Raw genomic sequence first — 16,561 nt, 5'->3', positions numbered from 1 at the left:
AAATAGCTTTCTGATTTGATAGGTTACAATTTCAGTTTTAATTCAAATGATTAGTTTCCAAACCAAAGGCTTATGCAGGTGTAGTAATTTGTATGATTGTGTTAGCAATAATGCTAGAGTAATTAGATTACTTGAACTAAAGTCATGAGTCTAATTGTATTCCAAAACAGATGACTTCTAGGGAGATTGCCATCTTCCTTAGAAGATGGTGAAGAACTCAAGGCCAGTGTAGCTTATAAGGATAAAACCCCAATTTTTGGAGACTGTAACATGACTGCAATAGTTTCCTCGCTTCAGACTGCCTGTGTTGGTATCTTGGATCCATCATTTACTGGCTGTGCTCTTTGGGCAAGTTTCTTACCTTCTCTGGACTTCAGTTTCCTTGTCTGTAAAATGGGGATTATAAGAATTCTGGCCTCAGGGGTTTTTATGAACTAAATGAGTTTGATATGTGTAAAGCACTTAGAGTAGTGCCTGACCCATGGTAATCATTCAGTACTTGATTGCTGTTATGATCTTGGTCTGTAATAGCCTGAAACAACGTAGTCAGTTGACCTGGCCATCTTCCTTCTACTTGTTAGGTTATACACTCTTGCACTGTGCTGCAGCCTGGGGTCGCTTGCAAATTCTGAAGACACTCGTGGAATTAGATGTTGATATAGAAGCTCTGAACTTCCGGGAAGAAAGAGCTCGAGATGTTGCTGCTCGGTATTTCCAGAGTGAGTGTGTTGAATTCCTGGACTGGGCAGGTAAGGAAGCTCACAGAATAGTAGCAAGCCGACTAATGGATGGATTTTCCTTCTATAAGTTAGAGGCTGTCTTCAACAAAGCAAAGAGATGGTTAACATTTTCACCTTCTACCGATATGTTTTATTTGTAGATACAACCACAGTTAGTCACTGTTGGTGATATACATGAAATGTGCTTATTTTTCTTTCCATTTTGTGAATGGCTTAAAACACTGTGTTTAATAAAAACTACATACTGGAAGCTAGTTGATTTGCCAACTTCACAATTTCACCAATTTCTTAATTTTCTTAAGAGTGTGTGTATATATGTTTAAGACCATTTTCTGAGATACCTATGCAAAATGAACCATTACCTTAAATGTTTAAAAAAATGGCATATTTGAGTAATACATTCCATTCTCCATGTAGAAACAATTGTAATAATTTAAAATGATTTGCCAGGCAAATTTGATCTGGGGTGTTAGAAGTTAGAATAGCAGTTACCTTTATAGCGTGAGGGGGACTTAAGGCATATGTCTTTTTTCTTGACTGGTTTCTGGTTAGATGAGATTGCCTTACTGAAACAGCAAAATATGCACAGATAGGCTACAGTGCAGGAGGAATAATAATAAAGTACGTGGGCTGCTGAATAAGAGTGCTTGAATTTAAATACTGGTGTTTCCACTTGAAACCTATGTGACCTTGGATAAGGTATTGAAATTCTTTATACCTCAGTTTTATTTTCCAGAAAAGGGGGCCAGTAATAGTTACTACTATGTGAGGGTTGTTTTACAAATTAAGTAAGATGATATAAAGCCCTAGCACAATGCCTGTCATTTTTCAATCAGCTCTTGAAAAGTGCTGGTGCTATTAGTACAGCCAGATCATACCCTTAAATACCAGGCTAAGATGCTTTCATTTGATTTCTGTAGGCACTGGGAGCCACTGAAAGGTTTTATGTAGAAGAGGAAGAGGAAAGTGATATTTAGGTAGTAATAAGGAACTCACTTATCAGTAAAATGAGAAGGGAACTCAGATAATTAATAAAAACATGGAAATTGAGGAAATGTAGCACATTGGGAAGAAAAATATGAGTTACACTTTGTTGATTATTTTATAGGTAATTGTCCACTTGTACTGAATGTTTTCTAAGGCAATGTTTATGTCAATAATCTTCAACTTCATGATTAGATCTATAAGTAAAAAGAAAACAAATAACCTAGAATTTAATTGATCCCTCTATGAACAGTTATTGTAGGTGAAATTCACATTATATAATTTAAAATACGGTTTTGAAGAATGACCCATGGCACTTAAAAAATATAATCCTGGGGCAAATTTTGCTGTAACTTCTCTGAAAAGAAACAGTTTGGGGCTTATAGGTATGGAGTTGCAATGGTTCCTTTCTCCCTAACAGCCATTTATTTAGTCTGGATCCTTACCTTCTTGGGGGAATTATACCTGACATTTACTAGTGATGAAGGTAAAATAAGACTATAATGTATCAACTAGGATTCTGTTTCCAGATCAGTGATGGAATTGAATTGTAAGGACTGGAGCTCCGTGGTAATGTAGCTGTGGAATGTTGGGAGCACAACCTACTCAACATAAAATTTAACATTTGTTTAATTCAGACTTAATAAACCACTTCCATTTCGTGTTCTAATGATTGGAGTAGGAATCACTGGAGAAGTTTAAGGAATTGAGGGCTCTCTACCCCAAAGAGTCTTCTCGATGTTGCTGAAAATTCCACTATTGGGTTTTCAAGGTTTGGAGACTTTTTAAATGTTCAGTAGTCCTCCACTTAAGTATGTAGGAGTGTTCTAGGAATTAGTTGACAGTTCAGAACTCTGAAGGGATGGAGCAAACACTTATGGAAATGGGGGAGCAGAGTTGTGCTAAGAAAGAAAGGAAGTTAGGAGAAGAGTCTGGAAAGTGGAATCATAATAAACTTAAAAATCCACAATAACCAAGGGCAGGCACTATTCTTTTCTATTACTTGTGAAGACCATAGAGTTATCTATTAGTGTTTCAAAGATTGTTTTTTATAAGTTTTTCCCTTCCTTTGTATTGATGGGAAGTACGTTATAGCTCTGGCATATTTTTCTAGGGTCTTTCAGATGTTCCTACTCAAATCTTTTGTCCTAGTTTCAGCCCAGTATCCCAGTTTTTGTTTGGAAAATACTATTACCGTACTTTAAAAATTGAGGTGGCTGATCAACAAAAATTTGGAATACTTTAAAAAATTTTAAGTAGCTTATCAACAAAAATCTGAGATTTAAAAAATGTTGATGTTTAATTCATCACTGATCATTCTTAAAATGGAAGAATTTACACTTTTAAAAATTGTTGCTTAATTATCTCATACTGTTTTAGCAATCTGAAATGTCTTGTGGCCATAAAATTAGCTCAGGAGAGTAAGAAAAATCACAGCTATTATTTAAATCAGAGATTTATTAAAGTGCTAAATCAAAATTCTATGCTATAGTTTAGTTACTGGTAAGTAATCTAACACATTAGAAAGAACAAATACTTAAATATGCAGTTGTGATAGTAGGCAGTCTTTTTCCTAGTTCTTGAGCATGGATAACTTTTCATATGAATAGAAATAGCATCAACCCAGACTTCTTTGAAACATTTAAGTAAAGAATGTAGCAGAAAATTGCAAAAGCCCTCAAAGAGCCATTTAAATCTGTGCACAAGTTCTCTCAATATATTTCTTGCGTAGTCTCCATACTGGACGATGTTGTGCTTCTATACGGGTATGTCTGGTGTCCTCTGGCTTGTTACCTTTTACCCCTCTTCTTTAGTTTTCGGCACTTGAATTTCTTAGCTGGAAGATGGCAAGACATCTGATTCAGGTAGTTTTTTATCATTGATTCTGTGACCACCACCTTGTAGAGCATTTGGTCAGTTTCCTGGATGCAGATGCTTTTTAGAACATTCCTATGAGCTGAGGAGGCTTGTTCTTCCAGCTAAAAGGAGAAAAAACAAATTATATGGATTTTTTTTCTTATTGTAGTTCAAATTAAATTTGTTTTCTGGATATATATACTTAAATTTCAAAAACTACACATTACTTATTTACACAAAAGAAAAGTTACTATAGAAGAAAGGTGTAAGTACAGAAGAAATGCTCTTTTGTGTGCACTTCAATATGAGATTAAAATGGTCATTATCACCATCAGCAAACCATAAGTACTTTTTATAATTAGAGCATTCTGCTGGAAAAATTATTTGAATATTAGCAAAATATTTTCCTTTACTAAACAGCCTCAAGGGATAATGCAATAAAATCTATCATTTTATGAATATTGAATTGTGAAGTCAATAAGCTTTAAAGACTTGCCTCAAAAAATGGTGCCTTTGGCAAAGTGGGGTATTAGTTTTAATAGAATGTCCCAGAAACTTATCTTAGAGAAAGTTAGAAATTGCTTTATAGCCCATTAAAAAAAAATACCGACATTTGTATATTTAACATTCTTAAATCTATCTGGAAGGGATCTAACAGATTTCATGTTCTAGATCATTTTATGAATGTGGCAGCTGAGAAAAATCAATGACTTCTGACATATAACTTCATTTGCCATATATCCATCTACTCATTTTACTTTCTTGATGTTTTTTTGATAGTTCTTCATAGTATTTTATTTATATAATTGATGTCCAATATTTTAATGTAAAATATTTGAGTTACAAAACAATGAAAAAAGTCTGTGCTGTGACATCAGGTAAAAGCATTTAAAGAGATTTATTTTTTTATTTTTTATTTTTTATTTTTTGAGAGGGCATCTCTCATATTTATTGATCAAATGGTTGTTAACAACAATAAAGTTCAGTATACAGGGGTCAATGCTCAATGTACAATCATTAATCCATCTGAAGCCTAACTCTCGTCAGTCTCCAATCTTCTGAAGCATAACAAACAAGTTCTTACATGGTGAACGAATTCTTACATAGTGAATAAATTCTTACATGGTGAACAGTACAAGGGCATTCATCACAGAAACTTTCGGTTTTGATCACACATTATGAACTATAAACAATCAGGTCAAATATGAATATTCATTTGATTTTTATACTTGATTTATATGTTGATCCCACATTTCTCCCTTTATTATTATTATTTTTTTCATTTTTAATAAAATGCTGAAGTGGTAGGTAGATGCAAGATAAAGGTAGAAAACATAGTTTAGTGTTGTAGGAGAGCAACTGTAGATGATCAGGTGTGTGCCTGTAGACTATGTGTTTATCCAAGCTAGACAAGGACAATAAACCATCCACGGATGCAGAAGATTTCTCTCAAAGCAGGGGGGATGAGGTTCTGAGCCTCACCTCTGTTGATCCCCAATTTCTCACCTGATGGCTCCCCTGCGACTGTGCCTGTCTTAGGTTGTTCCTCCCTTGAGGAATCTTACCCGTCTCTGGCTAACCAGTCATCTTCCGGGACCATACAGGGAAATGTAAAGTTGGTAAGTGAGAGAGAAGCCATATTGTTTGAAAAGGTTAGCTTTTTACTTCTTTGCAGATTTATGCCCTGTGGCTTCTATGCCCAGCACTTGTCTCGAGGTATCTTTACCACCTGGAGGAATTATGATACTCGGTAACTTCGATATGAGGCACGAATTCTATTTAAGGGTTGTAATTAGGAAGGAAGAAGAAAAGCTATAGAGGTAGCATATGGAAGAAAACATAGGAGGATTGATTATTTCTTTGACATATCTTCTTGTAGAGTACCTTAAGTATGTATAGGTTTTAAACTACTAACTAATTTGTACACACATATTAACATAATAGGAATACGGTAACATAAACAAAGCAAATCTATAATTACCAGCCATCTCCAGTGAAGCCAAGAAAACCATTTAGGCACCCTAGGCATTTGTGAAAATTTGTCTATGATATGATGGATATTGTCCAACTTCTTACTTGAACAGTCTGAGAGAAATCAGACAAATTAAAGCAGCCCATTTCTGGGATCTGTTCACCTCCCATATGTCCTTTTAACCGTAGATAGTCTATAGTCATAAGATTTTGGAGTGCTACACCTTGTACCCCTCCCAACTCCTGGTTGAGTTCCAACAGTACAGATCCGGTCAAATTCGCTGTCTCACTGTATGCACATGCCAGGCTAGACATCTCCCTCCATCTTTCCAATGGCAAGTCCAGAAAACGGTGGGGTGGACGCAGCCACGATGGCAGCATCGCCTGGATCCCTGTGGAGGCTTTTTGATGATCATCCCCCGGCACGAGTCCTCCAGAGAGTACTGATGCCGGAAGCTCCTCCTCATATCGTATCTTAGTTCATTTTCTGGGTATCCAAGCTAGGCCTTGATCTTCTGCATAGAAACAAACAGACCCTTTGCCCACACTTTGACATGCCCTCTATACCACTGTGCAGAACTCATTGGAGGTCAGCACACAGGGACTGCTTTTTTTTATTTTTTATTTTTTATTTTTTATTAAGAGAAAGGAATATTATCAGAAAAGAGTACTTCCATAGCTGATCATCTGACACCCTTTAAGTGATCAACATTAAGGATATTTAAAGCATGCGTTGATCTTTGATTTACCAATAGTTTTATCCTATCAAGGAGTAATCCCCCTTTTCTTTCTTTCTTTTTTTTTTTTTTAAATCTTTAATCTACACTTACATGAAGAGTACTATGTTTACTATGCTCTCCCCTATATCAGGTCCCCCCTAACAACCACATTATGGTTACTGTCCATCAGCTTAGCAAAATGTTGTAGAATCCCTACTTGTCCTCTCTGTGTTGTGCAGCCCACCCTCCCCTTTCTCCCTCTCCCCCATGCATGCTAATCTTAATACCCCCCTTCTTCTTCCCCCCCCCTTATCCCTCCCTGCCCACACATCCTCCCCAGTTCCTTTCCCTTTGGTAACTGTTAGTCCATTTTTGGGTTCTGTAATTCCGCTGCTGTTTTGTTCCTTCAGTTTTTACTTTGTTCTTATACTCCTCAGATGAGTGAAATCATTTGCTATTTCTCTTTCTCCGCTTGGCTTATTTCACTGAGCATAATACTCTCCAGCTCCATCCATGTTGCTGCAAGTGGTTGGATTTTTCCACTTCTTATGGCTGAGTAGTATTCCATTGTGTATATGTACCACATCTTCTTTATCCATTCATCTACCGATGGACATTTAGGTTGCTTCCAATTCTTGGCTACTGTAAATAGTGCTGCGATAAAAATAGGGGTGCATCTGTCTTTCTCAAACTTGATTGCTGCGTTCTTAGGGTAAATTCCTAGGAGTGGAATTCCTGGATCAAATGGTAGGTCTGTTTTGAGCATTTTGATGAACCTCCATACTGCTTTCCACAATGGTTGAACTAATTTACATTCCCACCAGCAGTGTAGGAGGGTTCCCCTTTCTCCACAGCCTCGCCAACATTTGTTGTTGTTTGTCTTTTGGATGGCAGCTATCCTTACTGGTGTGAGGTGATACCTCATTGTAGTTTTAATTTGCATTTCTCTGATAATTAGCGATGTGGAGCATCTTTTCATGTGTCTCTTGGCCATCTGTATTTCTTTTTTGGAGAACTGTCTGTTCAGTTCCTCTGCCCATTTTTTAATTGGGTTATTTGTTTTTTGTTTGTTGAGGCGTGTGAGCTCTTTATATATTCTGGACGTCAAGCCTTTATCGGATGTGTCATTTTCAAATATATTCTCCCATACTGTAGGGTTCCTTTTTGTTCTATTGATGGTGCCTTTCTAGTGATGGTGTCAAATGCTTTTCAGCTTAATGTAGTCCCACTTGCTCATTTTTGCTGTTGTTTTCCTTGCCCGGGGAGATATGTTCAAGAAGAGGTCACTCATGTTTATGTCTAAGAGGTTTTTGCCTATGTTTTTTTCCAAGAGTTTAATGGTTTCATGACTTACATTCAGGTCTTTGATCCATTTTGAGTTTACCTTTGTATATGGGGTTAGACAATGGTCCAGTTTCATTCTCCTACATGTAGCTGTCCAGTTTTGCCAACACCATCTGTTGAAGAGACTGTCATTTTGCCATTGTATGTCCATGGCTCCTTTATCAAATATTAATTGACCATATTTGTTTGGGTTAATGTCTGGAGTCTCTAATCTGTTCCACTGGTCTGTGGCTCTGTTCTTGTGCCAGTACCAAATTGTCTTGATTACTATGGCTTTGTAGTAGAGCTTGAAGTTGGGGAGTGAGATCCCCCCTACTTTATTCTTCTTTTTCAGGATTGCTTTGGCTATTTGGGGTCTTTGGTGTTTCCATATGAATTTTTGAATTATTTGTTCCAATTCATTGAAGAATGTTGCTGGTAATTTGAGAGGGATTGCATCAAATCTGTATATTGCTTTGGGCAGGATGGCCATTTTGACGATATTAATTCTTCCTAGCCATGAGCATGGGATGAGTTTCCATTTATTAGAATTTCTCTTAAAGAGTGACTTGTAGTTTTCAGAGTATAAGTCTTTCACTTCTTTGGTTAGGTTTATTCCTAGGTATTTTATTCTTTTTGATGCAATGGTGAATGGAATTGTTTTCCTGATTTCTCTTTCTATTGATTCATTGTTAGTGTATAGGAAAGCTACAGATTTCTGTGTGTTAATTTTGTATCCTGCAACTTTGCTGTATTCCGATATCAGTTCTAGTAGTTTTGGAGTGGAGTCTTTAGGGTTTTTTATGTACAGTATCATATCATGTGCAAATAGTGACAGTTTAACTTCTTCTTTACCAATCTGGATTCCTTGTATTTCTTTGTTTTGTCTGATTGCCGTGGCTAGGACCTCCAGTACTATGTTAAATAACAGTGGGGAGAGTGGGCATCCCTGTCTGGTTCCCGATCTCAGAGGAAATGCTTTCAGCTTCTCGCTGTTCAGTATAATGCTGGCTGTGGGTTTATCATATATGGCCTTTATTATGTTGAGGTACTTGCCCTCTATTCCCATTTTGCTGAGAGTTTTTATCATGAATGGATGTTGAATTTTGTCAAATGCTTTTTCAGCATCTATGGAGATGATCATGTGGTTTTTGTCTTCCTTTTTGTTGATGTGGTGGATGATGTTGATGGATTTTCGAATGTTGTACCATCCTTGCATCCCTGGGATGAATCCCACTTGGTCATGGTGTATGATCCTTTTGATATACTGTTGAATTCTGTTTGCTAATATTTTATTGAGTATTTTTGCATCTACATTCATCAGGGATATTGGTCTGTAATATTCTTTTTTGGTGGGGTCTTTGTCTGGTTTTGGTATTAGGGTGATGTTGGCTTCATAGAATGAGTTTGGGAGTATTCCCTCTTCTTCTATTTTTTGGAACACTTTAAGGAGAATGGGTATTATGTCTTCTCTGTGTGTCTGATAAAATTCCGAGGTAAATCCGTCCGGCCCCGGGGTTTTGTTCTTGGGTAGTTTTTTGATTACTGTTTCAATTTCTTTGCTCGTAATTGGTTTGTTTAAGTTTTGTGTTTCTTCCTTGGTCAGTCTTGGGAGGTTGTATTTTTCTAGGAAGTTGTCCATTTCTTCTATATTTTCCAGCTTGTTAGCATATAGTCTTTTGTAGTATTCTCTAATAATTCTTTGTATTTCTGTGGGGTCTGCCATGAATTTTCCATTCTCATTTCTGATTCTGTTGATGTGTGTAGATTCTCTTTTTCTCTTAATGAATCTGTCTAGGGGCTTATCTATTTTGTTTATTTTCTCAAAGAACCAGCTCTTGGTTTCGTTGATTTTTTCTATTGTTTTATTCTTCTCACGTTTATTTATTTGTTCTCTGATCTTTATTATGACCCTCCTTCTGCTGACTTTAGGCCTCATTTGTTCTTCTTTTTCCAATTTCAATAATTGTGACTTTCGACTATTCATTTGGGATAGTTCTTCCTTCTTTAAATATGCCTGGATTGCTATATACTTTCCTCTTAGAACTGCCTTTGCTGCATCCCACAGAAGTTGGGGCTTTGTGTTGTTGTTGTCTTTTGTCTGCATATATTGCTTGATCTCTATTTTAATTTGGTCATTGATCCATTGATTATTTAGTAGCATGTTGTTAAGCCTCCATGTGTTTGTGAGCCTTTTTGCTTTCTTTGTACAATTTATTTCTAGTTTTCCCTTTGTGGTCCAAGAAGTTGGTTGGTAGAATTTCAGTCTTTTTGAATATACTGAGGCTCTTTTTGTGGCCTAGTATGTGGTCTATTCTGGACAAGTTCCATGTGCACTTGAGAAGAATGTGTATCCTGCTGCTTTTGTTGTAGAATTCTGTAGATGTCTATTAGGTCCATCTGTTCTAGTGTGTTGTTCAATGCCTCTGTGTCCTTACTTATTTTGTGTCTGGTGAATCTGTCCTTTGGAGTGAATGGTGTGTTGAAGTCTCCTAAAATGAGTGCATTGCATTCTATTTCCTCCTTTAATTCTGTTAGTATTTGTTTCACATATGCTGGTGCTCCTGTGTTGGGTGCATATATATTTATAATGGTTATATCCTCTTGTTGGACTGACTCCTTTATCATTATGTAATGTCCTTTTTTATTTCTTGTGACTTTCTTTGTTTTGAAGTCTATTTTCTTATACTAGTACTGCAACACTTGCTTTTTTCTCCCTGTTGTTTGCATCAATTATCTTTTTCCATCCCTTGACTTTTAGTCTGTGTATGTCTTTGGGTTTGAGGTGGGTCTCTTGTAAGCAGCATATAGATGGGTGTTTCTTTTTTATCCATTCCATTATGCTGTGTCTTTTGATTCATTTATTCAGTCCATTTACATTTAGGGTGATTATTGAAAGGTATGTACTTATTGCCATTGTAGGCTTTACATTTGTGGTTACCAAAGGTTCAAGGGTAGCTTCTTTAGTATCTTACTTTCTAACTTAACTCGCTTATTGAGCTATTTTAACACTGTCCAGTGATTCTTTATTTCTCTCCCTTCTTATTCCTCCTCCCCCATTCTTTATATGTTAGGTGTTTTATTCTGTGCTCTTTTGTGTTTCCTTTGACTGCTTTTGTGGGTAGTTGATTTTTTTTTCCTTTAGTTAGAATTTGGTTGGTCTGCTTTCTTTGCTGTGGTTTTATTTTCTCTGGTAACATCTATTTAGTCTTAGGAGTGCTCCCATCTAGAGCAGTCCCTCTAAAATACCCTGTAGAGGTGGTTTGTGGGAGGCAAATTCCCTCAACTTTTGCTTGTCTGGCAATTGTTTAATCCCTCCTTCACATTTAAATGATAATCGTGCTGGATACAGTATTCTTGGTTCAAGGCCCTTCTGTTTCACTGCATTCAGTATATCATGCCATTCTCTTCTGGCCTGTAAGGTTTCTGTTGATAAGTCTGATGATAGCCTGATGGGTTTTCCTTTGTAGGTGACCTTTTTTCTCTCTCTGGCTGCCTTTAATACTCTGTCCTTGTCCTTGATCTTTGCCATTTTAATTATTATGTGTCTTGGTGTTGTCCTCCTTGGGTCCCTTCTGTTGGGAGTTCTTTGGGCTTCTGTGGTCTCATCAACTATTTCCTCCCCCATTTGGGGAAATTTTCAGCAATTATTTCTTCAAATACACTTTCTATCCCTTTCTCTTTCTCTTCTTCTTCTGGTACCCCCATAATGTGGATATTGTTCCGTTTGGTTTGGTCATACAGTTCTCTTAATATTCTCTTTTTCTTGGAGTTCCTTTTATCTCTCTCTGCCTCAGCTTCTCTGTATTCCTGTTCTCTGATTTCTGTTCCATTAATGGCCTCTTGGATGTCATTCGGTGTGCTCTTAACTCCTTCCAGAGATTGTTTTATTTCTGTATTCTCCCTCCCAACTTTACCCATTAGCTCTTGCATATTTCTCTGCAGCTCCATCAACATTGTTATGACCTTTATTTTGAATTATTTTTCAGGAAGATTGGTTAAATCTATCTCCCCAGGCTCCTTCTCAGGGGTTGTCTGGGTTATTCTTGTGTGGATCAAATTATTCTGCCTTTTCATGGAGGTAGAGGTAGTCATGGGCAGTTGGCACGTGTGTCAGCTGGGAGAACAAAGTCCTTCCCACTTGCTGGTTGCCTTTCTCTCCTGTGAGAATAGTGACCCCTAACAGCTTGTGCTGGTTATCTGTATGTCGATGGGGCTTGTGAGTCTGGCCCGGGTGGCTGCGGAGGAGGCTCTGTGTGGCTGCTGTGGGCACAGCTGCTCTCAGGCTGCTCCCATACTATAGCAGGGCCGTGCAGAGGGGAAATGGACGGGAGGCTGTTTATCTCCGTGATCGGCCTCAGAGCTGCACTGCCTCCCAGGGGATTAGGGCACCTGGAGTTCCCGGGGATTCCCAGCTGCTGGGCTAAGTGTCCCGGGATGCTACTGTCCAGCTGTGAGGCCCCTGTCCCTGTAAGATTTTCAAAAAGCACTCGTGTTTCTTTTGTCCCAGGGGCACCGGCTACGGGGACCCGATCGCAGGTTTAACTGTTCCGTTTCCCTAATATCCAGCACACCACGCACTGTGGTCTGCGCTCTGGTGCCTATGGCTAGGGCTGGGTGTTTAGCAGTCCTGGGCTCCCTCTCCCTCCCCACTCTGACTCCTCTCCTCCCTCTGGGAGCTGGGGTGGGGGGCATGCCCCGGGTCCCGCCGGGCTGCAGCTTGTATCTTACCCCCTTCGTGAGGCACTGAGTTCTCGCAGATGTAGATGTAGCCTGGCTGTTGTGCTGTATCTTCTGGTCTCTCTTTTAGGAATAGTTGTATTTTCAAAAATATATATGGTTTTGGGAAGTGATTTCCACTGCCCTCCTCATGCCCCCATCTTGGCTACTCCTATTGATATGTTTTATAAGTTGAAATAGAGGGGTTGGACTAGGTTATTTTAGGATCCTTCTAATTCCATGCACATTTGTGAGCATCTAGTGTGTGCAAGACACTTTGCTAGATGCTGGGGTTGAATAGCTGGGTTGGCAGAGGTTACAAAGAGGAATAACACATGGCACTTTTCCTCAAAGAAGCTAATAATCGTATGTTTTAAACTCACTGACATTCTGTAACTATTACTACTTGCATCACTAATTTACCTTTTCCTTGTACTTCTTCCATTTCATCCACAGGTAATGTGCAGATAAGACAGACAGGATGAAAATGAGAGCTTGTATTAAAACAAAACAAAGTTTTAAAAAAGTCTGAAATGTATCCATATCGGCAAAATCGTAGCATAGTTTGCCCAGAGTGTAAGGTAAACAGTATAATTGAGGAAGCTCAAATTTCAGAGAGGACATTTCTTCTGGAAGAATCTCCCATCCAATCCTTCTCCATATAATCCCGTCAGAAATGCAGAGGCTCTCCCCAAAGAAACAGAAAAACAACAGTGGAAAAATCAGGGATAGTCCTTGAATGGACATCTTCTCAATTAGAAATAAGAAATCTAAAGCCAAAACACTGAGGTTACAAAGAGACAGCAGAAATGCTCTGAGTATTAGTTAATACACAAGGGACATCTTCCCAGTCAGGAAATTTATACCCTGAGGATCATTGTAACATCAGTCAGTGACTCAGGGATGAACTCAGTGATGTCATAAAGAACCATACTGGAACTAAAAGGTATCACAGCTAAGAGAAGAGGTTTTCTCTTGCTTTTAGCTAGAATGGTTTGAGCTTCAGTTTTATGAAACATGAAGACTTTACTAATATTTTGCTGGCTAATATATTCAAACTGTAATCATATTGCTACAATTTCATAGAAACAATTTAACTATATCCCCTCCAACTCTTCTGAAGTATGGCAGTTTTACATCTACTTAAAAAATAGTTGTAACTATACCATTTCACACAACCTAGAATCTGCTTCTATTTTTTCACTTTGGAACATCCTTCCCTTCAAACAACTAAGCTAATATTAACCTGTGTCCCTTTGGTGATGGTGTGGTACTATCAGGTAATGGGTGAGAGGTGGAGAATTTGGCAGTGGAATTGGAGAAAAATGAGATGGTGAGGTGGCGTGGTATATGATAAAAAGGTGAGACACAGACCCTGTCCTTCAGGAGCTTGCAGTCTAGAAGTAGAAGCAAAAAACAAGATAATACAAATTACAAGATAGACTAAAATGAGAGCTAAATCAAATTATAATCATGTAACATTTGATAGAGCAAAGAGTTCTACTGGGGGAATTAGGAGTTTCACAGAGGCATATTGAGTAAGCTTTGAAGGATGAGTAGAATTTTGATAGGTGGTAATGTGGAGAGGGCATCATAGGTTGAAGAAACAATAAAGAACTTCTCTGTAAATATTCATTCAACAGATATTTATGAGTACTTGCTATATGCTAAATAGTGTTCTAGGGGCTGAGTATACACATACAACTGGGCACAAAACAGAATCTTTACATTCATGGAATTTACTTTCTAGTAGGGAGACACAGAAAATAATTTCTAGATAAGTCTATTTATCTATGGAGTGGGATGGAGAAAAGTAGAGTGTTCAGAGGGTTATGAAGTTGCCAGTGAGTGGATTAGTGAGCATGGGAACTCTTGTAGAGGGCAGTCAGAGAGGCTGCTCTGATGAGATGATGTGTGGGCAGAGACCCGAGGGACTGAAGGAGTGAGTATGCTGACGTTGGGGGTGTTGCTCTATAAACAGTGAGGCTCTTATCATTAATGAGAGACTCCCTGTGGATGAATGTTGAAAGAGAGAAAGCTGGAGAGATAGTCTGTGGCTAGATAGTTCTCAGAGGACCCTGGATTTTATTCAGTAGCCAAGAGGAAGTCATTCATAGAGCTTTGAGGAGAGGAGTGGCATAATAATAAACTTGTTGAGTGCCTTACTGTGTGCTAGACACTGAGCCAGGATACTTGCATCCATTATACTACATTTGTGTTTAGTCCTCACAGTAACCCTATGAGGTCTGTACTGTACTACTTCCATTTTATAGATGGAGAAACAGGTTAGAGAGGGAAGGCTGCATGTTTATATCCCCTCTAAATTCATATGTGAGAAGCCTAATGCCCAATGTGATGGTGTTAGGAGGTGGGGCCTTTGGGAGTTGATTAGACAGGAGGGTGGGGCCCTCATGAACAGGGTTAATGCTCTTACAAAAGAGTCTCCACAGAGCTCCCTAGCCCCTTCCACCATATGAGGATACAATGAGAAGGTGCTGGCTATGAAGGAAGAGGGCTTTCACTAGGCTGTAACCATACTGGCACCTTGATCTTAGACTTCCCAGCCTCCAGAACTATGAAAAATAAATTTCTTTTGTTTACAAGATACCCAGTCTGTGGTATTTTACTATAGCAGCCTGAATGCACCAACACAGGTACATTGGCATTAGGAGGATGCTTGCAATAAGCAAGCCACCCAAATAAATATGTGCCGTCAGTAAAACCAGCATGTGTATTACACAAACACAGTTTCATGGCAAGTTCCTGAGTCCCCTCTTCTAGCCAATTCCTCTACTAAACTATATCCTGTATTGAGATTCTGGAACCACCACTGAGTCCAGGTCACTCAACTAGTGGAGCCAAAACCTAAACCTTAGATTCCAGTTTAGGAAATTAATTCTGCTTGCAACGTGAATGATGAGTTTGAAGCTGTGGAGGGCTGGAAGCAAGACGAGTTAGATGGTCCCTATACATTAATACTATTCCAAATGTGAGTCTGAATTTGTGCAAGGTCCTTTTATTAAGTCCACTTTACAGAAAGGCACATGAGACTTAGAGAGATTGCTAGGTACTACAGATAGTACAATTGAACTTTTGAGTGAATTCATTAAATATCTTAAAAGTTCCTGTTTGGAATTTTGTGAGGTAGGTTGAACAGTGGCCTCCAGAGATATCCAGGTCTTAATCACTGAAGCCTGTAAATGTTATAGGGCAAAAGCACTCTGCAGGTATGCTTAAATTTTTGGATTTTGAGATTAGGAGATTATCCTGGATTACCCAGGTGTGCTTTAAATATAATTGCAGGTGTCCTTATAAGAGGGGAATAAGAGGCGTGTTTGACGTGAAGAGAGGGGGATGTGATGCAGGACGCAGAAACTGGGGTGGTCACTTTAAAGGTGCTGGGAGGGGCCACAGCTGAGGAATATAGTCAAACAATAGCTAGAAGCTGGAGAAGGGGAGGGATAGCTTTTTCCCTCAGAGCCCTCAGAAGGACTCAGCCCTGCCAGCACCTTGACTTTGGCGCAAACTGATTTCAGGCTTCTGGCTTCTACAACTGTAAGGAGATAAATTTGTGATGTTTTAAATCCTCCAAATTAGTAGTGATTTGTTATAGCAGACACAGGAAATGAATACATCAACCTTTAAGTGTATTTGGGGCTAACCTACAATTTATATCTTATACAAAAATTCAGTTATATCTAGGAATATAGTAAGCCTTGCCATTTATTAAGTCTCTTATTTTTCTCAAAATGTTATGATTTTATTTAAACAAGGCTTGCAAATTTTGTGATGACATTACTATGGGTGCTATAATGAATGGAATTATTTTCATTGTGAAAAATAAATTTCTTTTGTTTACAAGATACCCAGTCTGTGTTGTTTTTTTTTTTAAGAAGAAATCTACATTTGTATTTATTTTGAAGGATCAAGAAAGGTAAAGGAAGGGACATTGGAAATGTTTTTTTGTTTCTGTCTCCAGGGTAGATATTTTAACAGAATATGGTATCTTGGGATCAGGTGTCACATTTCATATTTATTTGTTCATCAAATTTTGGCATGTCAAAATTCAGCACAATTTGAGTGCCCCACAGTGCTGTGCTAGTTGAGTGTTATATTTTTTTAAATTCAATGAAAATAACCACAACAAACCTCCTTATACACAGTCTTTATAAATTTCTGGGTATACAATAATGCATTACAAACAACTGAGTGTATTTGTTGGTCTTTGTCTTATTGTGCATTTTACTG

The 16,561-nt window shown here is 38.2% G+C and overlaps 2 protein-coding genes across 4 annotated transcripts in view; one reads left to right on the top strand and one right to left on the bottom strand.

Moving 5' to 3' along the window:
- ANKRD45 (ankyrin repeat domain 45) overlaps positions 1–16,561 on the top strand; it is a 44,532-nt gene that overhangs the window by 22,835 nt on the left and 5,136 nt on the right. For all 3 annotated transcript variants that reach the window (XM_073216771.1, XM_037013709.2, XM_017641121.3), the window contains exon 3: positions 582–749. In XM_073216771.1, coding sequence (XP_073072872.1) covers positions 582–749 — 168 coding nt within the window. The remainder of the gene's footprint in view (positions 1–581; positions 750–16,561) is intronic.
- Positions 768–16,559, bottom strand: TEX50 (testis expressed 50). The gene is made up of 2 exons (XM_073216772.1): positions 12,737–16,559; positions 768–3,703 (listed from the first exon to the last, which is right to left on the bottom strand). The coding sequence occupies exons 1-2, from the start codon at positions 13,058–13,060 to the stop codon at positions 3,515–3,517; spliced, it is 513 nt and encodes a 170-aa protein (XP_073072873.1). The 5' UTR covers positions 13,061–16,559; the 3' UTR covers positions 768–3,514.

This window comes from Manis javanica, chromosome 11, assembly GCF_040802235.1.
Source record: "Manis javanica isolate MJ-LG chromosome 11, MJ_LKY, whole genome shotgun sequence".
Classification (NCBI taxonomy): domain Eukaryota; kingdom Metazoa; phylum Chordata; class Mammalia; order Pholidota; family Manidae; genus Manis; species Manis javanica.
This window is presented reverse-complemented; position numbering and strand designations above follow the sequence as displayed.